The 27,683-nt window shown below is 37.7% G+C and overlaps 1 protein-coding gene across 2 annotated transcripts in view; it reads right to left on the bottom strand.

Annotated features, from left to right (window-relative positions):
- The window catches only part of LRBA (LPS responsive beige-like anchor protein), a 533,667-nt gene that overhangs the window by 382,691 nt on the left and 123,293 nt on the right, over window positions 1-27,683 (bottom strand). For both annotated transcript variants that reach the window (XM_080915741.1, XM_080915742.1), the window contains exons 30-33: window positions 25,141-25,591; window positions 6,978-7,111; window positions 1,680-1,758; window positions 376-509 (exon numbers count right to left, since the gene is read on the bottom strand). In XM_080915741.1, coding sequence (XP_080771867.1) covers window positions 376-509; window positions 1,680-1,758; window positions 6,978-7,111; window positions 25,141-25,591 — 798 coding nt within the window. The remainder of the gene's footprint in view (window positions 1-375; window positions 510-1,679; window positions 1,759-6,977; window positions 7,112-25,140; window positions 25,592-27,683) is intronic.

Genomic DNA, 27,683 nt, shown 5'->3' with positions numbered 1-27,683 from the left:
GCCATGCTTCCTGCCTTAATGATAATGGGCTAAACCTGTGAACCTCTAAGCCAGACCAACTAAATGTCCTTTATAAAAGTTGCCTCTCAGTCATAGTGTCTGTTTGTTCACAGGAGTAAAACTCTAACTAAGGTTCCATTGAAATTGCTGGCTTTTAAAAAGTATATATATATATATATATATATATATATATATATATATATATATATATATATATATATATATATATATATATATATATCAGATTTGTGAAAATGTCTTCAAAAGACAGACCTCCACAAAGGCTACCCAACGCTGAAAATACTTAAGAAATATGTCTTACTTGACCATATACCTTTATATGTAAATGCATACAGAATAAAGAAAACCACTTACTTGTTCCTTCGATAAGTAGTTCTTGCCCATGACTTCCTAAAAGAGTCCGAGAAAGGAAAGGCGCAAAGTCCACAAAAATCTCTCGTAGCAGAGGAGCTGCCTTCTCCAGTGCATGCTCTAGTCTTTCTGTGATACTGACAGAAGATGTTGAGTTAGCTTTCTAGGTTCTAAAGTGAAATTTACTTCCACAGAAACAAAGTTTTACGAAAAGAAACACATTGCTGCAACTAATAGCTTTCTACCTAGCATGTCCTTTTCCACCCTGATACCTCTTTTCCACTCCAAGTTCTCAGACACCAGGCAAACCACTATCCCAGACACCAGTTCTTACTGAACACTGCACCCCGCCCACTGAAAGCACTTTTTAATGACTCCGTTATAATATAAACTAACTCAAGACCTCATCTCATTTATCTGCTCATCAAACTTGGCTATCCAAAACTTTTTAGGTTGTCTGCGGTAACATGTAAATGTCTGTAAAAACTAATCTAAACGTTTACTGAAGTGATAACAATTTCTTTCCAATATAATATAAGAGATTTCATTAGAAAAACCGTAGACTATACATTTATAATTATCTCAACATATTAACAAGTTTGCATAAGTGTGCATACATGTTCATATATAATTAATCATATACATTTAGTGAGGTTAGAAAAATAAACAGGTATGCTGGACTTCAGAGAATTGATGAGTACCCAGAGTTTACACAGCAAACAAGTTAACAGGCAGTGATACTCTTGGATCACAATAGCACTTCCGTAACTTATATTAGCAACTGCCAGACACCCCTCTAAAAGGTCTGCTATCCACAACCACCTCCACACAGGTTTCTCCCTATGCCTCACAGAACATTTTAGCCTGTGTGATCCCACAAATACATGCTTTTCGCAGAAGTAACCCACTGTCCTCGGAAGACAAGCATTTGACAGTTTAGTAAGAAAAAAAAATTCTCCAAACACTTGGCATACAATGAATAAAAATATGGCTATAAATTTCAGAATTAAATTTATTATTATTTATTAATGTGATCATTATTCACAGGATATCATCAGTTCAACACTTTTAAAGGAAAGGAACAATGTATTCCTAGTAATTCATAATTATTTGCAATATACACCATAAGCTCGTATAAATGTGTCATATACGCAGCCTTTTTATTATAAGCAAACATTTCTCATTAACATTCTAAAGCATAATGTTTTAAAAGAAAATTAATTTTGAAAGAGTTCAGGGGAAGGAGAAGGGGTGGGTAGGTCATAAGAAATCACAAGTTTCAATATCCAAGCAAGCAGCCGAAATACCTCATGTGTGCAGCTGGATCTTGTGGGACAGAGCCAACTGCTGGAACTGAGGGCAATTTTGCATTAGGTGATCTATTTCCTATAAAATAAATATAAAAAAATAAGTATTTGACAATAATTTTCTGGATATAAATATTCAAACAAAAATGATCTCTTTACCAATAAACATGTGATAAATGTATTTTTTCAAACATATATCACTCTTAGATAAAGACTAATAAAGTTTTTTTAAATTATTTATACGTAAATCCCCTTATATGGTCAGTTGTGTTAGACAAACCTCCTACCCATGAGGTAGAGAAGAAGCAGACAAGTATTGATAGATTCTGACCTGCTGAGTTAGCTTCACAATTTCTTTTATTTAGCACCAACAGAAACTAACAAGCAGAAGCTTTCTTTTCAATGATGTAAAGCTTGGAAAGATAACATTCCTAATTTAGTCTTGAACAGCTGTATCACTACCCCCAAGGGTATAACCATTTAGTCATCACTGGAGAACATGTGTTACACCATGACTGGTCAAGAGTCTAACACAGTGAACAGTCCATAGACACCTGAAGAACAGTTATTTCAGATCATCTGCACTTTCTCATGAATCTTCATTATAATTACGATATGACACGTATTTTTCACATTTATTTAAACTGATGCCTCTCCCCAAGATCACAGAGGAGATCACAGCAAGGCAACAGATTTTATGAGGAGCTTCACACTTGGTAACAAAGCCTAGTAGACAGCAGGGCAGGCCCACTAGAACACTATGTGAAGATCCGGTCTGTTCCCCAGCCTCCAGGACACTGGGAGTGAAGCCATACCTAAAAACCATGCATGTACTGCATGTACTGCGTGTACTAGCTACCGCCTCCCCTGCCTCCTTTTTTCAACTGTATTTAAAAACAAAAAACAAAAAAACAAAATCCAGGGTCTCACTTAGCTCAGGTTGTCCTCAAGCTAACACGTAGCCAAAAACAACCCTGAACTTCCTTTATGTACACCACCCTACAAATTCTGGGATTACAAACGTACACCACTATGTCTGGCTGCCAACTGATATTGTAAATGTGCTTCTTCCTGCTGTCATTCAGCACTTTTTAAAGAGCAGAAAACTCTCATCTTTCCCATCACCTACCCCTAGCAGCTGGAGTTCCTAAACGTGTAATTGGAGAACTTTGTTAACTTGAACTGCAGATGGAATTCCCCTAATCATTCCTAATCATTTCCTATCATTTTATTCATGTTTCTGTTTCAAGTACTTAACAAGATTAATCTACATTATCTGGTCCTAGTATAGTCTTTCCAATTATGTTCCAATATAAGCTTTAATGCATATATTTTAATACTAAAAACTAACTCAATCCTCTTACGGTGTATTCAAACTGTTTTCTCCTAAACAAATATCACTGTGTTTGCAACATCAAGAAACAACTGTTTGTAAAATTTATCTGATAAGAGAATATGTCAGAAAACTAAACCTGACAAAGCCCAGAATGGATAGGAACAGAAATATATAATGGCAAGACTTGAAGAACGAAGTCCAAAAGAATAATTCTGAGGTATGAAAAAATAATTCTGAGGTATGAAAAGTTCTAAAAATCTCATGAGAAAAAAAAAAAGAGAATAAGTTTCTGCTTAATTATCACAATATATAGAATTAGACTATCAATCAATCAAAGATAAAAGAAGAACATAAATGGGAGAGTATTAGGAAGAAATATCATATTAAGGTCCAGCTGCAAGACAGAGCAAATGAGCTACAAGAGACCAGCTAACACGATGATAAAGACCTGAAGTGGTCATGCGCAGAACGACACACTGTTGCAGTGGAATTTTATCTCTTTTATTATTACATTAGCCTGGCAGGTGATTTGGTAGATTTCCTGCCACTGCCAGCACAGTGTGTCCTTCTACTTTCCTACTTCTGGAAAGCCTTTTGTTTCTGCCTTACTAGACCCAAAAAAAAAAAAAAGAAAAAAAAATGTATCCTAACAAGCTAAATAGTCAGTCTACCAAATAAACTATATCCCTACCCCCATTTGCTATATTCTTGACAGTAAAACTGGTTCTTGAAAACTTGTTGGCACTGACTTCTATTACAATTGATTAATAAAATATTGTTCAAGACAGGATGTGATGGCATATGCCTGTGACCCCAATCATTTGGAGACTGAAACAGGACTAATAAGACTTTATAAATAAATAAATAAATTATTTAATTAATTTTTCTTGAGCATTGTTTGACAAGTGGTAGTATTTTTTTAAAGACTATTTACTTTGAATATATCGGCTATTTTCTCTGAAATTCATTGTTATTCCTAAACTTTTATGGCACTAATAAATAAAGAGAAAGACACAAGTTCCTATCTACTAAAATGTGAAAAATAAAAAGGTAACAAATGCAAAGAAAATATTTAGCTTTGGACTGAGCTAATTATCACAGCTTATTTACTTATTTACTCATTTATTTATTTTAGTTGTTTTGAGACATGGTTTCTCTGGCTGTCCTGGAACTTGGCCTGTTGACCAGACAGGCCTGGAATCCAAAGATCCATCAGCTTCTCCTCCCAAGTGCTATGATTAAAGGCATGAGCCACCAAAATTGCCAGTTCCTGTTTTTAATGTGTGACACTAAGTACTCAACCCAAGATTGTCCTGAGCTATACTCCCAACTCTGATTCTAGTTTTGATAAGCTGAAAGGCATTTTATGAAAGTAGTGAGACAGGGTCTGTCTCTCTGGCTACTGGAGGCTTCCCAGGCTGGGCCGGTGAGCGGAGCAAAGCTCCTGCATTTGGTTTCAAATGTGATTTCTCCAACAGTTGAAATGTGGGTTCAGTTGAACTTGGGGCTTCCACAAAGAATAGCCATTTGTTTTTGTGGTGTTTCCGTTGTTTGTTTCCTTTCTTCTATGGCAGCCTCCAGGTATACCCAAGTGATGGAAATATGCCAGAAAAGGCTGAGACAGCAAACATATGTATAGAATGCACAGTTCTATAATTATAGGATGAATGTTGCTGTTGGCAGGATAAGAGAGACCTCAAAAATATATGAATTCAAAAGAATCTGAAAAAGTCAAGGTTTAATAAGTACAGCCAAGAGACCCTGAAAATCAGTCAATAGGTTCCTATTTGACAACAGTCTTAAACTGAGAAAATCCCAGGCCCACAAGCTAGGACCCAGCAGCAGCAATGGTCACCTACAGCAGTCACACTTGTGGACAGACCTTTGCAGACTGTTCCTTGGTACTTAGCAGTAAGTGGAACTATCCCCCATAGTCTTGTACCAAATAAAGCCATTACAAAAAGGAGGGAGGGAGGGAGGAAGGAAGGGAGGGAAAAAAGAGTGGTAAGGAACAGTTCAGTGATAGAGTATTTGCCCTGCTCCCAGTATGGAGAGGGCAATATTTCATTTTTAAGAGTAGGAATGCTATTTGTTCCAAATAAAACAATGACAAAAATGGTTTCCTAACTCTGCCCTTGAAAAAAAAAAAAGCCAGTATTCTTTCCTAGTAGTAAATGTAGAAAAACAGACGTTACAAAATGTTCTTTTAACTAACAGGACTTGGGGTTTGACAGACGGCTCAACAGTCAAGTTTGGGCCCCAGCACCACATCAAGCAGACAGTTGAAAATTGTCTATACCTGCATTTTCAACTGTAACTCTGGTTCCAGAGGTTTGACACTCACTTCTGGCCTCCTCAAGCACCCAAACACATCACACTTGGCATACACAGACACACACACACATATATAAACAAAACTAAAAGTAAATCTTTAAGTCATACGAAACTTGTACAACAATGGTAAAAATGAACTAATAATATTAAAAAGTAAATAGAAAAACCAGATGACAAACTAAATATACCAACAATGTTACATGAGATTGCCCTTCATACCATCAGATTCACAATTACATATGAAAAGTGTAATTATGCATTTTAACTGAAAATATAAATTTATGATGAATCTGATTCAGATTAACATTAACATTACCAAAAGATAACCACACATGCAAATACAAAGGCTTCTTCTAATATGTCCCTGTGTTTTCCTTATATATGCACTGATATAACCTGGCTCTTTCAGTTTTCCAGATATCTGTAAACAGACCCTCCAACTAGCATCTATGCAGGTAGTAAAATAGTATTTATACAAGTTCCCTAAGGATCTAAGTAACTGATGCCACTTGAAGTAAAGAATCATTAAATCAAGTGACAATTTTTAATCACTAAACAATGTTATGCTACATGTGTGTGTAAGTGAATAGGCTTGTGTCTATGTGTGTGTGACTGTCTTGCAAAGGATAGTCTATAATGCCTAATAAAAATTATTCAAATAGAAATGAAGCTTTTTATTAACTGAATAAAGAAAAACCTTTTAGTCTTAATATTATAAAGAACAAAGACTGATGCTAAATCTTGCAAACTAACAAGCACTCAGTAGACAAACTGCTGAAGAATGCTGCAGTTGGATCCACCACTGAATAATTCCAATTTTGTCCTCAATATTTATACTTTGCAACCCCATAGAAAAACATAATATCGTATTTTAAGAGAGTATTGCCATCTTAACATACAAAAACATTATATAGAGGAGTTTTAATCCAGCAATATAGTTGCTCTGTCAAGGGATCACATCCAAAGACCTTCTAGGTCTTGTGTGATTCAGGAGGCAAAGGCAAGCAGATCCCTAGGTTCAAGGACAGCATGGTAAATGGCAAGTTTCAGGTAAAGAAAACCTTAGGTCCAGGCACTCAGGAGACAGCGGCACGTACTGATTCTTTTTGCTTTGATAAAATAAAACCCTAAACTGAACCACATGATGCAATGCTATTACAACTGTTGGTTTCTAGGTGGAATTTTTAACTTAGTACATACTGTTTTCTATGTATGAAAATTAAGGTTGTCTTTGGCTATATAGTGATTTAAAGACCTGCTTCAGCTGATTTTCTGATCATCTACCTCTACCTTGGAAGTGCTAGGCTTACAGGAATGTGCACCACAACTCATGTGGCCCTAGGGACTGAACCAGGCTCCAGTACATGCTAGGCAAGTATTCTACCACCTGAATGGAATCTCCAGCCCTGATTTTGTTTTTTAATTCTACTCAGATTTTAGGGGATATTAGTACAATCAATAGTTTTTAAAACAAAAAGATATCATTAAACAACAGTAAAATACAAAAGCACAAAGACTTCTGAAGCACTTTACACAATTTACACAATTTCTTGGTTTTATCACAAAATCTTAAGATTTTCTAAAATAGGATCTAAAGATTCTGTTTACTTCACTGACATCTAACTCACCTGGTGACTCTCCTCCTGCATCTGACACTTGGGTGGAATCTACTGAAGAAACCACACTGACAGCATTACTAGGTGCACTTGTTGTAAGGGTGGAAGGCAGGACTGATGATTTCTTGGTTGCAATGATGACACTTCTGTAATGAAGGTTTTAAAATGTAAATTACATTATATGCATTTAAAAATAAGAAGAAGCTAACTTTCATTTTCTTTTCTTCCTTATTTTGATAAATTCTTTATAATATTCTTAGTACTTAAAATCTCTTCAATGTTGTCTATGAACTTTTTTTCTCTTTTAGAGCGGGGGAGGGGAGGAAGGGAAGGAAAGAGGAATGAAGACAAGAAGCCTGCACGCATAAACCAGAGCACATCCTTGATGTCATTCCTCAGGCAGCAACCACCTTGTTTTTCAGACAGGGTCTCTCACTGGGGAAATCTGCTCAGTAGCCTAGGCGTGACCAACTGGTGCATCCCAAGGTCCACCAAATTCTGTCTTCCCAAGGCTGAACATACAAGAGCTGAACATCCAAGGTTTTATTTGTCTGTCTTTACTTGCATATGAGGACTCGGTCTGTACTGTGTGGCTGGTGCCCACAGAGGCCAGAAATGGTTATTGGATCCCCTGGAGTTACAAACGGCTGTGGGTGATGGGAATCAAACCCAGACACTCTGGGAAAGTATCCAGTGATCTTAACCTCTGAGCCATCCTTCTTACCCTCCCTCCCTTCTATACATACAGCTTCTAAAAACACTGGTCAGTAAGGATCAAACCAAGGTCCTCACCCCATCTCCCCAGCCTCATTGTTTTTAAAATTAAGACAATGACCTATGAAAATAATTCATTATAACCAACATTTGCACTCGTTTTTTTTTTTTTTTTTAATTTAAGACCATCTTAAATTTTCTAATAAACATAATCAAAGAGACTTTGCGGGGAAGGAGAAAGAATTCTGGGATTGAAGAAGATAAGAAATGAACTTATTTAAAAAATTCACAACCGATGCAGAAAACTCAGTATGTTTTAATAAGAAATTTAAGGCTTGCTAACTTGAAATCAAAAACCTTATCTATCTAAAAAGATAAAACAGTACCCATGCAAGTAATGGATACATGTATATAGCTCATGAAACACAATAGCTTTTAATTATATCACATAGAAAACAAAGGGCAATTTTTTAAAACAGCAAAAGTACCAGATACCCAGTTGTTTATATTGTGTATTATTCAAACACAGGTATTTATGATATAGCAATTTCAATTAAACTGCAATACTTTATACTAAAAGAGTAACTAAAAGACCTTGTTAGACATAACTTAAAAGGCATTTTTAATTGAAGTTAGTCCCATAAACATGCAAAAACCCAGTTAATGAGGTAAAAGGACAGCTGATATATAATGTACTCCCACAGCAGCTCTTACTTTTAATTACCCGGTGTTAACCATAAGCTTAAAGTCTTCAACATTCAATTTATTTAATCAAGTCTTTTGTTGACAATAGTGTAAGCTGAAAGTATTCCCTTAATAGCTTTAAAGTATTTGATTTTTAAACAAAGTTACTTAGATACCTTGTCCTAATAAACGCATTCATACTTTCTAAGGCAAGTAATTCCATTATTTTAAAAATACATTTCTGTTGTTACTTAAAAACATAGAACAAAGTGAAATAGGTTCTGTTTTACTTCACTGACTATCATTTGAGGGCAAATACTGTTGCCAATTAAATCAAGTTATCTTGTGCTAGGCAAGGCTTATTCAATGTACTTGGGGGTAGCTGGTGTCACATCATTATAAGGGTGACTGCCAATGTTAACTATATACTAAAAAATAGAAGCAACAGCCACCTGAGCCCCCAATCCAAAATGGTGTGCTTAAATCATGGTAGCTTATATCAGAGGAAGATCACTGACATAAAGAGAAGTAGATATGACCTTGTGTGTTTGTGTGTGTTAGTGTGTGTGCGTGTGTGTGCACGCACGTGCACACATGTGCTGATGGTACTCTCAGAAAACAATACAAATATAATCTGTGCTTTGTGCTTGCTTTGCCAGAAATTTATATGCTAAAACGTAGGAAATTTTTCCATGTTCTAACAATTAGGTGAAAAAATGAAAATATGAATTATTCCCCTGTACATTTCTTCACAAAAGAAACATCACAATCTGTTTCTTGCATAAAACAGATACGTGCTGATGGGAGAAAAACACTTAGATTAGTGGGTTGTGGGCAGGCAGTGGTACAGCACTTTGTCTAATATGTCTGAGGTCCTTATTCAATCCAAAGCAGTGATAAAAATCTACTTCTATAATCAAAAGTTGAGCATACATTTATCTAATGACCCAACAACTACACCATAGGACTTTGTTCAAGAAAATATGAATAATCAAGAATACAGTTATGTTTGCAGAAGCTTTAGAGTACCGGAGTAAAACTAGAAACTGCAAAGTGTCCTCCATGCAGAAAAGCAAGGTTCTTAACCAGTGAGGACTTACACAGTAGGATGCCACTGTGCAGCAGTACAGGACAGAGTGCTCATAAACTCAACAACATGGCTGAACCTCAAAGGAGTTAATTTCCCGAAAATGAAACCATAATTAAGGCACTTGTCAAAATAAATTAAGAAAGCCTAAGTTCAAAAACATACTCTTCACTTGCTTTTAAAAAAGAATTTTGGAGAAAGCTAACTAATAAATGGTTTTGTACAGAGGTAAAATATCAGTTGCCTGTGGGTGACAGAGACGGGTTAGATGGGAGGGGAGAGCGCTGACTGGTGTTGTAAGTAATAACGTGCATACACTGGTCAAAGCTCATTCAATATTACACTTCATGTCTGTTCCTTAACACATACAATCATCATTTGTACATGGCAAATTATAAGACAGCAAAACATTGACTCATATTTTGAAACATTTAGCATACTGTTAATATTACTTATAAAAGTGAAAAGGCATATTCTCTCATTCTTCTTAGTAAATATTTACTCCCCACATTTTTGCAAATACTTTCAAAATTTGAAGTTCAATTTCTAGAACCGTGTTAAGGTATACATTAATTTTATTTTTTTAAAAAAATGAGGGGACACAGAAAAAGGCTCAGCCCATCTGCCACCTGGACCAGCAGTTCCCAAAGGTTAAGGCCTGGTGAGAAGGAGATCCGAGCAGCCAGGGGGCAGAGGGATCTCTGCCAAGTGCATACAGAAAGCACAACCCTGCCCTGCCTGACCCAGGGACCAGGAACCCAGCATTTGGACCACTGTTCCCACCCTGCGGCTTTGGGGCACAGAACAGGGCTCGGACCATCCGCCACCTGGACTAGTGGAGATCCAGGGTAACAGACCAGGGACAAGGGAAAGGCAAGAACATATCACTGACAACAAGATGAAAAGAGGAAAGCGAAAGAGCATATCCCAAGAAAACCAAGACAACCTGGCAACACCAGTACCCAGCTCTCCCATAACAGCAAACATTGGAATGCCAAAAACTCCAGAAAAAGAAGACACAGACCTAAAATCATACCTCAAGACGATGACAGAGATCCTTAAACAAGAACAAGAGGAAAAGCAAAAAGAATCAAAAGCTTTTGAAGAGGAAATAAGAAAAACACTCAAAGAACTCAAAGAACTAGAGGAAAACAAAACCAAAGAGATGAAGGAATGGAAGAAGATTTTAAAACGAAAATTGACACAATAAAGAAAACAAAAAAGAGATAACCCTAGAGGTAGAACACCTATAAAAGAAATCAGGAGTCACAGATGCAAGCATTTCCAATAGACTACAAGAGATGGAAGAGAGAATCTCGGGGGCCGAAGACAACATTGTAAACATAGACAAAACAGTCAGAGAAGATGCAAAAACCAAAAAGCTCCTAACCCAAAATGTCCAGTAGATCCAGGACACAATGAGAAGACCAAACCTAAGGATAATAGGAATAGAAGAGGAAGAAGAATATCAACTAAGAGGCACAGTAAATGTCTTCAACAAAATCATAGAAGAAAACTTCCCTACCCTCAAGAATGAGATGACCACAAGCATAAAAGAAGCCTTCAGAACTCCAAATATGTTGGACCAGAAAAGAAATACCTCCCGACACATAATAGTCAAAACACCAAGTGCCCAAAGCAAAGAAAGAATACTAAAACCAGTAAGGGGAAAAGGTCAGGTATCATATAAAGGCAGACCAATCAGAATCACACCCGATTTCTCAACAGAGAATATGAAAGCTAGAAGAGCCTGGACAAACATCATGCAGACCCTGAGAGACAACAAGGGCCAGCCCAAGCTACGATACCCAGCAAAACTATCAATCACCATAGATGGAGAGATGAAGATATTTCAAGACAAATATAAATTTACACAATATCTAACAACAAACCCAGCACTACAACAAATTATAGGTGGAAAAGCCAATACAATGAGGGGAACTACATCCTAGTAAAATCAAGAAAACTCCTAAGCAAGAAAACCAAAAGAAGAAAGAGCCACAGACAAAACTCAACCTACAAAAGCAATCACAGCAGGAAACACCAACCACTATTCCTTGATATCTATTAACATACATGGTCTCAACTCCCCAATAAAGAGACATAGGCTATCAGACTGGATACATAAACAAAATCCAGCATTTTGCTGCATACAGAAAACTCATCTCAGAGACAAAGACAGACACTACCTCAGAGTAAGAGGTTGGCAAAAAAACTTCCAAGCAAAAGGCCCCAAGAAGTAAGCTGGAGTGGCTATTCTAATATCAAATAAAGTAAATTTCCAACCAAAAGTTATAAAAAAAGATAAGGAAGGACACTTTTTACTCATTACAGGGAAAATCTGTCAGTAGGAACTCTCAATCCTTAACATATAAGCTCCAAATACAAAAGCACCAACATTCATAAAAGAAACCCTACTAAAGCTCAAAAAATACATTTCACCCCACACAATAATAGTGGGAGACTTCAATACCCCACTCTCACCAATGGACAGATCATGGAAAAAGAAACTGAACAAGGACACTGTAAAACTAGCAGAGACTATGAACCAACTGGAATTAATAGATATCTACAGAACATATCATCCTAAAGTAAAAGAACACACCTTCCCCTCAGCACCCCATGGCACCTTCTCGAAAATTGACCACATAATTGGACACAGAATGAGCCTCAATTGATATAAGAAGATTGAAATACTTGCATGCATCCTCTCAGATCACCATTGTCTGAGGCTGGTCTTTAACAACAACAAAGACAACAAAAAGCCCACATACACATGGAAACTAAACAACGCTCCGTTAAATGATAGCAGGGTCAAAGAAGAAATAAAGAAAGAAATTAAAGATTTTCTAGAATTCAATGAAAACGAAAACACAACATACCCAAACTTATGGAATGCAATGAAAGCAGGACTGAGAGGAAAACTCATAGCCCTGAGCCCTTCCAAAAAGAAACTGGAGAGAGCATACATCAGCAACGTGACAGAACAGCTAAAAGCCCTAGAACAAAAGGAAGCAGATATACCCAGGAAGAGTAGACGGCAAGAAATAATCAAAATTGGGGCAGAAATAGACCAAATAGAAACAAAAAAGAACCATCAAAAAAATCAACAAACCAAGACATGGTTCTTTGTGAAAATCAACAAGATTGATAAAACCCCTAGCCAGACTAACTAGAGGGCAAAGAGAGAGTATACAAATTAACAAAATCAGAAAGGAAAGTGGAGACATAACAACTGAAACTGAGGAAATTCAAGAAATCATCAGGTCCTACTACAAAAGCCTATACTTCACAACGTTGGAAAATCTGGAGGAAATGGATGAATTCCTAGACAGATCCTAAAGTTAAACCAGGACCAGGTAAACCATCTAAATAATCCCGTAAAACCTAAAAAAATAGAAGAAGTCATCAAAAGCCTCCCAACCAAAAAAAGCCCAGGTCTACACAGGTTCAGTGCAGAATTTTATCAGACATTTATTGCAGACATAACACCAATACTCTCCAAACTATTCCACAAGATAGAATCAGGTGGAATTCTACCTAACTCATTTTTTGAGGCTACAATAACCCTCGTTCCTAAACCACACAAAGACCCTACAAGGAAAGAGAACTTCAGAGGAATCTCACTTATGAACATTGATGCAAAAATACTCAACAAAATCCTTGCAAACCGAATCCAAGAACACATCAAAACGATCATTCACCATGATCAAGTAGGCTTCATCCCTGGGATGGAAGGATGGTTTAATATAAAGAAATCCATCAATGTAATCCACCATATAAACAAACTCAAAGATCAAAATCACATGATCATCTCACTAGATGCTGAGAAAGCATTTGACAAAATTCAACACCCCTTCATGTTAAAAGTCCTGGAAAGAACAGGAATTCAAGGTCCATACCTAAACATAATAAAAGCAATATACAGCAAACCAACAGCCAACATCAAACTTAACGGTGGGGAACTTGAAGCAATACCACTAAAATCAGAAACTCGACAAGGCTGCCCACCTCCCCTTACCTATTCAACATAGTACTGGAAGTCCTGGCTGGGGCAATTAGACAGCAAAAGGAGATCAAGAGGATACAAATCGGAAAGGAAGAAGTAAAACCATCACTCTTTGCAGATGACATGATAGTGTACTTAAGTGACCCCACAAATTCCAGCAGAGAACTCCTACATAAACAAGTTCAGCAAAGTGGCTGGATACAAAATTAACTCAAACAAATCAGTAGCCTTCCTATTCTCAAAGGACAAACATGTGGAGAAAGAAATTAGGAAAAAGATACCCTTCACAATAGTCACAAAAACTGTGAAATACCTTGGTATGACTCTAACTAAGCAAGTGAAGGACCTGTACGACAAGAACTTCAAACCTCTAAAGAATGAAATCGAGGTAGATCTCAGAAAAACAAAAGATCTCTCATGCTCATGGATTGGAAGGATCAACATTTTAAAAATGGCCATCTTACCAAAAGCAATCTACAGATTCAATGCAATCCCCATTAAAATTCCAATCCAGTTCTTCACTGAGTTGGAAAGATCAATGTGCAATTTCATCTGGAATAACAAAAGACCTAGAATAGCGAAATCCATCCTCAACAACAAGAAAACATCTGCTAGAATCACTATCCCTGACTTCAAGCTATATTACAAGGCAACTGTGCTGAAAACTGCATGGTACTGGTACAGAAATAGGCATGTGGGTCAATGGAATAGAATAGAAGATCCAGAAATGGGCCCTCATGTATATGGTCACCTGATTTTTGACAAAGGAGCTCAAAACATTCAATGGAACAAGGACAGCCTATTCAACAAATGATGCTGGTCCAACTGGCACTCAGCATGCAAAAGAATGAAAATAGACCCTTTCTTATCTCCTTGCACAAAGCTCAAGTGTAAGTGAATCAAAGATCTCCATATTAAACCAGATACACTGAAACTATTAGATGAGAAAGTAGGGAAAACCTTAGAACACATAGGCACAGGAGAAAATTTTCTGAACAAAACACCAATGGCTCGAGTGGGAGACCTAGGCTGCAGGGGAGCAGAGGGATCTCTGCGGAGTGCACACGGAAAGGGCACCCCCGGCCCTGACCTGCCCTGTCCTCTCCGATCCAGGGACCGGGAACAGATCTTAGGAACTTCTGTTCCTACCCGGAGACGACTTCAGTACACAGAGCGGAGCCTGGCCCACCTGCCAGCTGGAAAGGTGGCTCGGAGAGGCTGAGCATCTGTGACCAGGAACAGATCTTAGGAACGTCTGTTCCCACCCGGAGGCCACTTCAGTACGCAGAGCGGAGCCTGGCCCAGCTGCCACCCGGAACCTGGGCTGCCGGGAAGTAGAGAGATCTCTGCGGAGTGCACACGGAAAGTGTACCAGGGACACAGACCAGATACAAGGAAAAAGCAAGAACATATCACTGACAACAAAATGGCAAGAGGAAAGAGAAAGAGTATATCCCAAGGAAACCAAGACAATCTAGCAACACCAGAACCCAGCTCTCCAATAGTAGCAAACATCGGAATTCCAAACACTCCAGAGAAAGAAGACACAGACCTGAAATCATGCCTCAAGACGCTGATAGAGTTACTTAAACAAGAAAGGGAGAAAAAGCAAAAAGATTCAGAAGCTTTTAAAGAAGAAACAAGAAAAACACTCAAAGAACTCAAAGAACGAGACGAAAACAGAACCAAAGAAATAAAGGAATGGAAGAGGGAAATTAAAACAGAAATTGACACAATAAAGAAAGCGCTAAAAGAGATAACCCTAGAGTCAGAACACCAAAAAAAGAAATCAGGAGTCACAGAAGCAAGCATTTCCAACAGATTACAAGAGATCGAGGAGAGAATCTCGGGGGCAGAAGACAACATTGCAAACATAGACAAAACAGCCAGAGAAGATGCAAAAAACAAAAAGCTACTAACCCAAAATGTCCAGGAAATACAAGACACAATGAGAAGACCGAACCTAAGGATAATAGGAATAGAAGAGGAAGAAAAGTATCAACTAAGAGGCACAGTAAATATCTTCAACAAAATCATAGAAGAAAACTTCCCTACCCTCAAGAATGAGATGACCACGAGCATAAAAGAAGCCTTCAGAACTCCAAATAGGTTGGACCAGAAAAGAAATACCTCCCGACACATAATAGTAAAAACATCAAGTGCCCAATGTAAAGAAAGAATACTAAAAGCAGTAAGGGAAAAAGGTCAGGTAACATATAAAGGCAGACCAATCAGACTCACACCCGATTTCTCAACAGAGACTATGAAAGCTAGAAGAGCCTGGACAGACATCATGCACTCCTTAAGAGAGCACAAGTGCCAGCCCAAGCTGCTATACCCAGCAAAACAATCAATAACCATCGATGGAGAGACAAAGATATTTCAAGACAAATCAAAATTCACACAATATCTGACCACAAACCCAGCACTACAACGAATTATAGGTGGAAAACCCAATACAAGGAGGGAAAATACAGCCTAGTAAAAACAAGAAAACTCCTAAACAAGAAAACTAAAAGAAGAAAAAAACACAGACACAACTCAACCCAAAAATGCAAAAATGGCAGGAAACAAACAATTATTCCTTGATATCTATTAACATAAATGGTCTCAACTCCCCAATAAAGAGACATAGACTATCAGACTGGATACATAAACAAAATCCAGCCTTTTGCTGCATACAGGAAACTCATCTCAGAGACAAAGACAGACACTATCTCAGAGTGAAAGGGTGGGAAAAAAACTTCCAAGCAAACAGCTCCAAGAAGCAACCTGGAGTGGCTATTCTAATATCGAATAAAGTAAATTTCCAACCAAAAGTTATCAAAAAAAAATAAAGAAGGACACTTTTTACTCATTACCGGGGAAATCTGTCAGGAGGAACTCTCAATCCTTAACGTATATGCTCCAAATAAAAAATCACCCACATTCATAAAAGAAACTCTACTAAAGCTCAAAAAATACATTTCACCCCACACAATAATAGTGAGAGACTTTAATACCCCACTCTCACCAATGGACAGATCATGGAAACAGAAACTGAACAAGGACACTGCAAATCTAGCAGAGACTTTGAACCAACTAGAATTAATAGATATATACAGAACATACTATCCTAAAGTAAAAGAATACACCTTCTTCTCACCACCCCATGGCACCTTCTCGAAAATTGACCACATAATTGGACACAGAACGAGCCTTCATCGATATAAGAAGATTGAAATACTCCCATGCATCCTCTCAGATCACCATGGTCTACTGCTGGTCTTTAACAACAACAAAGACAACAAAATGCCCACATACACATGGAAACTAAACAACGCTCTGTTAAAGGATAGCAGGGTCAAAGAAGAAATAAAGAAAGAAATTAAGGACTTTCTAGAATTCAACGAAAATGATAACACAACATACCCAAACCTATGGGATGCAATGAAAGCAGTATTGAGAGGAAAACACATAGCCCTAAGTGCTTCCAAGAAGAAACTGGAGAGAGCTCACATCAGCAACCTGACAGCACAGCTAAAAGCCCTAGAACAAAAGGAAGCAGATATACCCAAAAAGAGTAGACGGCAAGAAATAATCAAAATTAGGGCAGAAATAGACCAAATAGAAACAAAAAAAACCATTGAAAAAATCAACAAAACAAAGAGTTGGTTCTTTGAGAAAATCAACAAGATTGATAAACCCCTAGCCAGACTAACTAAAGGGCAAAGAGAGAGTATCCAAATTAACAAAATCAGAAAGGAAAGTGGTGACATAACAACTGAAACTGAGGAAATTCAAGAAATCATCAGATCCTATTACAAAAACTTATACTCCACAAAATTGGAAAATCTGGAGGAAATGGACGAATTCCTAGACAGATACAAGGTCCCAAAGTTTAACCAGGACCAAGTAAACCATCTAAATAACCCTATAACACCTAAAGAAATAGAAGAAGTCATCAAAAGCCTCCCAACCAAAAAAAGCCTAGGTCCAGACGGGTTCAGTGCAGAACTTTATCAGACATTTATTGGGGATATAACACCAATATTCGCCAAACTATTCCAAAAGATAGAATCAGATGGAATATTACCCAACTCATTTTTTGAGGCTACAATAACCCTCGTACCTAAGCCACACAAAGACCCTACAAGGAAAGAGAACTTCAGACCAATCTCACTTATGAACATTGATGCAAAAATACTCAACAAAATCCTTGCAAACCGAATCCAAGAACACATCAAAACCATCATTCATCATGACCAAGTTGGTTTCATCCCTGGGATGCAGGGATGGTTTAACATAAGGAAATCCTTCAATGTAATCCACCATATAAACAAACTTAAAGACCAAAATCACATGGTCATCTCACTAGACGCTGAGAAAGCATTCGACAAAATCCAACACCCCTTCATGTTAAAAGTCCTGGAAAGAACAGGAATCCAAGGCCCATATTTAAACATAATAAAAGCAATATACAGCAAACCAACAGCCAACATCAAACTTAATGGCGAGAAACTTGAAGCAATCCCACTAAAATCAGGGACTTGACAAGGCTGCCAACTCTCTCCCTACCTATTCAACATAGTACTGGAAGTCCTGGCTGGAGCAATTAGACAGCAAAAGGAGATCAAGGGGATACAAATTGGAAAGGAAGAGATAAAAACATCACTCTTTGCCGATGACATGATAGTGTACTTGGGTGACCCCAAAAATTCCACCAGAGAACTCCTTCAGCTGATAAACAAGTTCAGCAAAGTGGCTGGATACAAAATTAACTCAAACAAATCAGTAGCCTTCCTATTCTCAAAGGACAAACATGTGGAGAAAAAAATTAGGGAACAGGTACCCTTCACAATCGTTACAAAAACTATGAAATACCTTGGTGTGACTCTAACTAAGCAAGTGAAGGACCTGTATGACAAGAACTTCAAACCTCTAAAGAAAGAAATTGAGGAGGATCTCAGAAAATGGAAACATCTCCCATGCTCATGGATTGGAAAGATCAACATCTTAAAAATGGCCATCCTATCAAAAGCAATCTACAGATTCAATGCAATCCCCATCAAAATTCCAACCCAGTTCTTCATGGAATTGGAAAGATCAATGTGCAATTTCATATGGAATAACAAAAGACCTAGAATAGCGAAATCCATCCTCAACAACAAAAAAACATCTGCGGGAATCACTATCCCTGACCTCAAACTATATTACAAGGCGTTTGTGCTGAAAACTGCATGGTACTGGTACAGAAATAGGCAAGTGGATCAATAAAATAGAATAGAAGATCCAGAAATGAGCCCTCATGTATATGGTCACCTGATTTTTGACAAAGGAGCAGTAAACATTCAATGGAAAAAGGACAGCCTATTCAACAAATGGTGCTGGTCCAACTGGCACTCAACATGCAAAAGAATTAAAATAGACCCGTTCTTATCTCCTTGTACAAAGCTCAAGTGTAAGTGGATTAAAGATCTCCACATTAAACCAGGTACACTGAAACTATTAGATGAGAAAGTAGGGAAAACCTTAGAACACATAGGCACAGGAGAAAATTTTCTGAACAAAACACCAATGGCTCAAGCTCTAAGGTCAAAGATTAACAAATGGGACTTAATGAGATTGCAAAGTTTCTGTAAGGCTAAGGACATCGTCAAGAAAACAAAACGGCAACCAACAGAATGGGAAAAGATCTTTACCAACACCACATCAGATAGAGGCCTAATATCCAAGGTGTACAAGGAACTCAAAAAGCTAGACACCAGAGAATCAAATAACCCTATTAAAAAATGGGGTACAGAGCTAAACAAATCATTTTCAGTTGAGGAACACCGAATGGCCGAGAAACATCTGAGGAATTGCTCGACATCCTTAGCCATCAGGGAAATGCAAATCAAAACAACCCTAAGATTCCACCTCACACCAGTCAGATTGGCCAAGATCCAAAACTCAGATGACAGCAGATGCTGGCGAGGCTGTGGAGAAAGAAGAACACTTCTCCACTGTTGGTGGGGTTGCAAGCTAATACAACCACTCTGGAAATCTGTCTGGCAATACCTCAGAAAATTGGATATAGTACTACCTGAAGACCCAGCTATTCCACTTCTGGGCATATACCCCAGAGACACTTTAATACACAACAAAGATATATGCACCACAATGTTCATAGCGGCTCTATTTATAATAGCCAGAAGCTGGAAGGAACCCAGATGTCCTTCAGAAGACGAATGGATACAAAAATTGTGGTACATATACTCAATGGAATACTACTCAGCCACCAGAAACAATGACTTAACCAAATTCTTAAGAAAATGGCTGCATCTAGAGAAGATCATCCTGAGTGAGATAACCCAGTCACAAAAGAACAGACATAATATGCAGTCACTGATAGTGGGATGCTAACCCCAGAGGCTCAGACTGCCCCAGAAACAACTCACAGACTGTGTGAAGTTCAAGAAAAACAAAACAAAACAAAACAAATCAAAACAAAACAAAACAAAAAAACATCATGCTCAATCCTTACACACCAAGAAAACATTGTTTAATTCTGGGTTACATCCTGTTTTACATGTACTTTTTGCTCATTGTAACTAGTAAGACCTTAATGCAGAGTATCAAACCTTAAAAAAAAAAAGAGAGAAAAAAGCCAAGCACTGACACAATTGTATACATTTATGCAAAAATGTTTAAATTTTTTTCTATTATCTTTGCTTTTTAGAATAAAGTTTAAAAACAATTATAACTGGGAAAAAAATACAAAAAGTATTCCAAGCCATGGCCCTAAATTCCTGTTCTTCTTTTATCTTGCTCTCTCTCTCTCCCTTTACAATTCCTAAGATTACAGACATGTACCACCAAACACCTTTTGAAGAGATTTTTAAAATTTTGAAGGCAAGCTCAGAAAGGCAAAATAACTCACTGTGGTGGTTTGAACAGGTTTGGCCATAGATTCGTGTGTTTGGATGCTGGACCATCAGCACTATTCGGAGGTGTGGCCTTGCTGGAGAAGGTGTGGCCTTGTTGGAAAAAGTGTGACACTGTGGGCTTTGAGGTCTGAAATGCTCAAGCTATGCCCAGAATGAAACACATGCAATCTCCTCCTTGCTGCCTTGGATAAACATGTAGAACTCTCTGCTCCTTCTCCAGCACCTTGTCTGCCTGAACCCTGGCATGCTTTCTACCATGACAGTGAAGTAAGCCTCTGAAAGTATATGCCATCCTGATTTAAATGTGGGTTTGGTTTCTTTTTTTTTTTTAATTTTTCCTTTGTAAGAATTGTATTGGTCATAATGGATCTTCACAACAATGAACTAAGACACTGGTCAAAATAAATTTCAGGAATGTACAACAAATCTACATATGCTTAAAATCAGATCTTGATTCTGCCCTTGCCTCACAGTGAACCTTTTTTAAAGTTTTATTAAGCTACAATTCACATGCCATATAATTCATAGACAAAAGCATACAAATAAATGGTTTTTAATATGTTCAGTAAGTTCTCCAGCTAGCATATTTATGAATATGTCTGCATTATAATTATCTACACAGCATATAAATGAAGATTGTCAAGATAAGAAATTATGCATATGCTACCATTAAATTACAAAGTATAACTGATAATAAATAGAAAAATGAAAATTTCAGCCTATTCTTTAATTTTAATAGGGGAGACTATGAAGACAGCCCCTCACTACCAGAAAGTATGCAGTCGACTTTCCCACATTTGGGGAAGTATCAGGGTCAGCACATCGGGAGAGCAATGGATAACACTGGCCATGGGAGAGTCCCTTGTGAGCACCTTTCTCCCCTGCCACTTATTCTAAGTATTAATGAGAATACACAAACAATAAAATTAGTAATTTCCTAAATTCATAACCTGATTCAAATCAGTTCTGAAATGAAACATAGTGTCGCTAAAGCTCTGGGCCAGATTAAAATAAAACCCAAAGTCACATGATCTAATTAAACCTGTAATAAATTATATGTGTATGTGGGATGTTTTCGTTTTATTGCTATGATAAAGTTTCAGTGTGAAGACTAAAACCTTCAGTAGAAGACATATTTAGCCTACTGTGCTCAGCCTGTTGGCATAAATCTAAACTAGGAAACTACGATCTACATTTTGAGAGAGAATCTAAAAATTTAAACTTACCATTCTTCAGTAGGAATTAGCTATGCAAGAACAAAAGATTTTGTACTGTCTCTTTAAAAAGAAAGAAAAATGTCAGGGCATGGAGCCTGTTTTTTTAAATTCTGCCATCCCCAACTCGTTATTTCCCCCTCTTGGGCTGGGTTTTCTTGCACAGGCTGAGCACAAGCTCCACCACTGAGCTATACCCTAAGCCATAAGCTTCTACTTAAAAATGAACTCAAAAGTAATTATCTGAATTTTGAATAACGTATATTTTAACTAAAGCCTTTCCCTTTTTGTCATAGAGAATGTGGAAGACAGAAAACCAGCTGTACCAGCTAGCTTTTCAAGATGTCAATTAAAACACAGGGATTAAAGTAAAAAGTTTACTTACAGATTTTTGTTATGCACTCTCTAACTTGAGTGAATGTTTAGAATACTGAACACTGTATAGAGATTCTTTAGGAAGTACTTTTTACAATAAAACTCACAGCAAGCAAAAATGATGTTTTGTCATTTTTTTAAAATTAGGGAGCCTGAAGGCTTTCTCAAAAATTAATTTTAGTAATAGACACAAATAAAGCAAAAATACATTCCAGACAATTCTCAGAATTTTCATTTCAAAACAGTATCAGTTCAAAATATCACAAACCTTCACATTGCTGTTTTATTTAAAATGAAAATGGTTCACTAAGGGGGAAAAAAACTTTTTTGACAGAGTACTTTAGTCTCTGAGAACCTGGTTGGAAACACAGACCAGCCCTGGAACTTTATCAAGATAAATCCCTGGCACCCATTAATCGCCAGCGAGGATCTTCAAGATAGATAAGAGCAGGAATCTTGGCATGGGAATGGACACAAACACCTTCCCTCTCTCGAGCCTGAGGCTGGCTGCCTTTCAGCGAGGGTTCACTCACAGAGCTGTTACTCTAAACTGCCCAGCTATTGCTTGGGAGTTGATAATTCTTAAGATATGAGGAGACTTCTGATTTCTGGCAAAGCATTCCTGAGATAAATACATGATCTGAGGGATGCTTTGAAATTCCCAAAGACACTCTATTGCCCTATGGCTGGGGGGTGGGGAGAGGTCTTTCAAAAGGTGTCTCGTGCTAAGAAAAAAGACAGGGGTGAGATAGAACAGTTTGTATTCCATCAGACAATATGTTTAATGCATACCAGACATTTTAAGTTCCAAAAAATATCCAGAAAAATGCTACCACCTAAATTGAGTTTTTTCCTATTTTAACAAACTTTTTAAATGCAGTATATAAGCAGGAATTCCTAAATTAATTTATAATCTCATTTACCATATTGAGGAAAGAGATTTAATTTCAATAATATTGGAAAAAATGCCAAAAGAAAACATTTTGGTCATTCATAAAAAAATTTTAAGCATATTAATAAGACAGCCAATTAACATATTTAGCCACCCGATTGTTTCTTATTATTAAGGCTAGCACAAATTTCAATTAATTTTAATCTGGGTACAGTAGCTCACACCCATAATCCCAGCCTTGACCAAGTCAAAAGGATGCTCATGAGTTCAAGCATCCGTAGTAAACCATGTTGTGAGCTGTGGAATCTGGGACTGGCCAGGAAAAGACAGTAAAATACCATTTACAAATGATGGAAAAATAGAGGACAAGGACTAAGCTAACTGAGAAATATGTAATTACATAATCTAATCTTAGAAGCCATAAAACAGAAAACCTTAACTCCACAAATGAATGAACAGAAAGTCTGATAAGGTGATGAGTTTTATAGCCTCTATTCACAAGGAATCCTATAATGGTAGAGAGACGCGGTGCATATGATCATACCCACTGACCAGAGTAAGCTACGGTAAGACAAAACCACATACACCAGTGGACAAGATGCAAGAAGCTGTCACTTCTGTGATATGTCTGCCAAAAATGTACTAATGTGACTCTAATTCTAAGGCTGCATTAGATAAATATAAACTCAGGAACATTCAAAGAGTTGAGGGACATAATCTCAAACTGGGTCATTTGACTGAAGATGGTCACTGGATCCTAATTATATATAGTGTGTGAAGCAGCATCTGAAGAAGTGGCTGACAGCATGAGTTCAGTTCCCGGCGCCCATGTCAGCTGGCTCACAAGCCCTTACAGCCTCAGCTTCAGGCAAGCTGAGATCCCCTGGGCTCCACAGGCACCTGCCACTCATGGGTACATATCCACACACAGTCATACACAAACTTAAATAAATGAATACAGGTGGTGAGGCACAGAAAACAAAAATCAACATAAGAAGGATGCTTGCTGGGAAGAAAGGGTTGAATGGGAGCTGAACTTGAAGAGGAAATTAAGTCAGGAATGATCAAAGTGCATTATATACACATGAAAAGTTGTGAAAGAGTAAATAAAAAAATGAGTAAATAAGTCTAAAGAAATTTAGATCATACAGTTAATGTTTTAATTACAAAAAGCATATCAATGTTAAGTTTCTTATTCAAAGATGTTTACATAGAAAACACAGAATGTATTAAAACATATCTAAATATATTAACAACTTAATGTCTCAAGAAAAATTTTTTAAAAATTTTAGGATAAACTCTTTTGTACATGTTTGTCTCCAGATAAAAATACTAATTTTTAAAGGTATTCATTCAATAACTGTATGTTGAAAGTAGAACAAAAGGAAACTTTATAAAATATAAAGACAACAGTAAGTTACAGCTGGCAGTACTGCACCTGCCTAGCAATGCTGAAGGGTCTTGGATTTCACCCTGAGCAACATATGTGAACTGGTTAGTTAGAAAATACACAAAATTATTTAAAAACAGTAACAAAGAAAAACAAACAAAAAAGCCCACAGGGCTCCACAATCAACGAGATTCTGTAGTTAGCGTTTGTTCTCAAACTTACCAGGCTCAGAACACCTGGACACCTGGTTGAGTTCGTTTATCTGCTGGCATTAGATTCCAACCATTTTTGTTGTTTTTATAAAGGCTGACACAATGCTAGTAGCAAGAAACTGATGGATAATATTCTAAGTTCAAGTAATGTCTGAGGGGAGGAAAGGAAAGGAAAGGAAAGGAAAGGAAAGGAAAGGAAAGGGGAAGGGGAAGGGGAAGGGGAAGGGGAAGAAGATGGGGAAGGGGAAGGGGAAGGGGAAGGGGAAGGAAAGGAAAGAAAAGGAAAGGAAAGGAAAGGAAAGGAAAGGAAAGGAAAGGAAAGGAAAGAAAAGGAAAGGAAAGGAAAGGAAAGGAAAGGAAAGGAAAGGAAAGGAAAGGAAAGGAAAGGGGAAAGGAAAGGAGAAAGGGAAGAAGGGAGGAAGGGAGGGAGGGAAGAAATGACATTTTTACATACATTGTGCTAATGCCCTACTAAAAATATACCTAAAGAAATATTAATGGCATATAAAATGTTAGTAAGTAAAGATATTGTACAAATACACAACAAAATTACCCTTATATCTTTATAAATTAGAACTAAACATCCCACTGTAATGTTGAAACCACAAAATTTAGATTTCATACTGAATTTCTGTTTACCTTTACAATTTTCTAACATAACCATAGCAAAACAAAGGACTATTTACACACCTGTCAAAAGATCTGAACTGCACAGGTGGGTCAGCAGACAGATCTCCAAGAGCACCAAGGCAGGATGGGGGCAGGAGGGCTGGGTCCACTGTGACTCCATCTGCTGGCATGTTAACCAAGCTCCGGAGAATGTCCTTCACATTGACATTTTTTGAAACTGGAACTGATGGTGTCACCTTCCTATCCAACTCATTTCCTCCATCAATCTTTGTTTCCTGAGATTTATTGACTTCCAAAGAAAGAGTGCACAGCACCTCGCTGATGGCATCTGGACCGGCGCTGACACCCAGAGGCGCTGCTGGAGAAGCTACAGACGTGCTGCTTCCTAAGCCAGAAGCTGTTTCCTCACCAAGGCCAGAGTCCCTCCTTCGAGTCGATGAGGTGCCTTCCAATGACTCTTCCGCCGATGACTGAGTTAAAGAGTTAAATTCTGCTGGTGTGTTTTCTGCATCTTGCCCAAAAACAGAAGAGTAAATTAAAAACTCAAGAACTAATTTTTTAAAGGTATATTAAAGTTCCAGGAGTCATCCAGGATTTTGTGTCATATTCTCTCAAAATTAAATACTTTTCCATAAACTTGAAATTATAATGAGGGCATGCAACTCATAATTGAAAGTCAATGATAAAATGAGTAAATAATAAATACCTGTATCAGCCTTCAGAAGTAATTGTAACATAAGCATGGATTATAAAACAAAGTTGAACACCAATAGTTCATAAAGTAAAAACTCCTACCTCACAGTTTCCACTGCTAAAAACGTATGGTCAACTTCTCCCATATTCAGGGTAAATCAATACTGATGATGAACCAGCTCAACAAGGAGCACACCCACGCCTGCTAAGACAGGGCCACGTAGCAATCCCAGGATTGCTATTAATCCAAAAGAGACCTGAACTTCTGATTTTATCTCCTCCACTTCTTGAGTACAGAGAGATGTGCGGCCACAACCAGATGATGGGGAATCAAACTCGGGGCTTCATACATGCTAGGCAAGCACTCTACCAACTGAGCTGAATCCCCAGCCCAAGCCACCCCACGTCACGGTGTAACTTTGCTCTCTGATCAAACTTCCAATCGTTCCAAACAAGATACCCTTTTCAAGTTCAGCATAAAACTACGCCTTGACAAATTTAATGATCGGTTCTCTAACAGCACCAGACAGTAAAGAAAGCTGCCGGATGCCCCTTGCAATTTTGTGATTCTTTCTTCCCTTGACTCCTAAAATTTTGTTCTTATATCACTTCACCAATGATTTCTCAGTAATGTCTGCAACTGCTACCCTGATTTACTGGGTTCGAGGAACTCAGAAGTCAATCCTTGAGCCTTTCAGTTCTGGTTCTCTCGTCACCTCTATGTACATGTATTTTCCCCTAGTAATCCACCCCTCTCCATATATCACAACTCCACGCACACGCAAAAGGAACAAATATGAATATAATATTTTACGCATATAAAGTATATTGACTATTATTTCACTGCTTCATCTATATCTTGTATGTCAAAATATCTAAAGCCAACAGGTTGAAAACTGAAGTATTTCACCTTCGATCTATTCCTATTGTCTTATAGTAATTATTGAATACCTTTCCTTTTTAAAATACACACACTAATATTCACAAATACTGTTCTCCTGTCACCCAAATATACTAGAATCTGACTGCCTCTAGTTATCTGTGTGGTTACAACAACCCTAGCCCATCAAGTGAATTACTGCACTGTTCCCATAACTGGCAGTGGAAGGCAAATGCTCTAATGATCCTACTGACTCACACCTTCAGGTATTTAAGAAATCCTTCAGTCTGAGCTAGTTCAATAAAGTTAACCAATAGAATTGAATCTGAAGTCATAGCCAGTTCCAAAGCTGAGTTTTAATAAGCGTGCCAGACTTTTTACCAGGATCCAAATCAGCTCTGTTAAATTTAACAGACTTCTACTTTGAGAAAGACTACATGGAAATAGAAAAGTCTCTCAAAGTAATGGAAGAAAATGAAAAATTAAGCTACCATAAGAACCAAGACCTTCCCCCAACACTGCTGCACTCAGCCAACCCCAGCCTAGGGCCCTCCCAGCTAAGGCACTAGACAGCAGAGAGGCCATCTTAATCTTTCAGTCTCAGGAAACATCTGAGCAGAGGTGAGCATTCCCACCATGTCACATTCAGATAACACCCACAGAAACCATGAAATATGAAGGCTGCTATAGTTCTAGACTACTAAGTTTCAGTGTACTATGTCACATGGCAGCAAAGATACTAGTTTTTCTTCTCCTCTGAGGAGAATTCTCAACACAGAATCCAAAGTGCTAAATTTTAAAGTTTATTTACTATTATTGTTGTTTATGTGTTCTAATATATATATATATATATGGCACACACACACACACACACACAGGCTCTTGAATGCCATGGTGCACATATACCATGGTGCACATGTGGAAGACACAGGGAAACATACAGGAGTTAGTTTTCTCCTTCCAGTGTGGATTCTGAGGGACTGAACTCAGATCATCAGACTTGCATGGCAAACGCTTTTATCAGGTGAAC

Source organism: Micromys minutus (genome assembly GCF_963924665.1).
Source record: "Micromys minutus genome assembly, chromosome: 4".
NCBI lineage: Eukaryota > Metazoa > Chordata > Mammalia > Rodentia > Muridae > Micromys > Micromys minutus.
The sequence above is the reverse complement of the archived record's forward strand: the minus strand, read 5'-3'. Positions and strand labels throughout refer to the sequence as shown.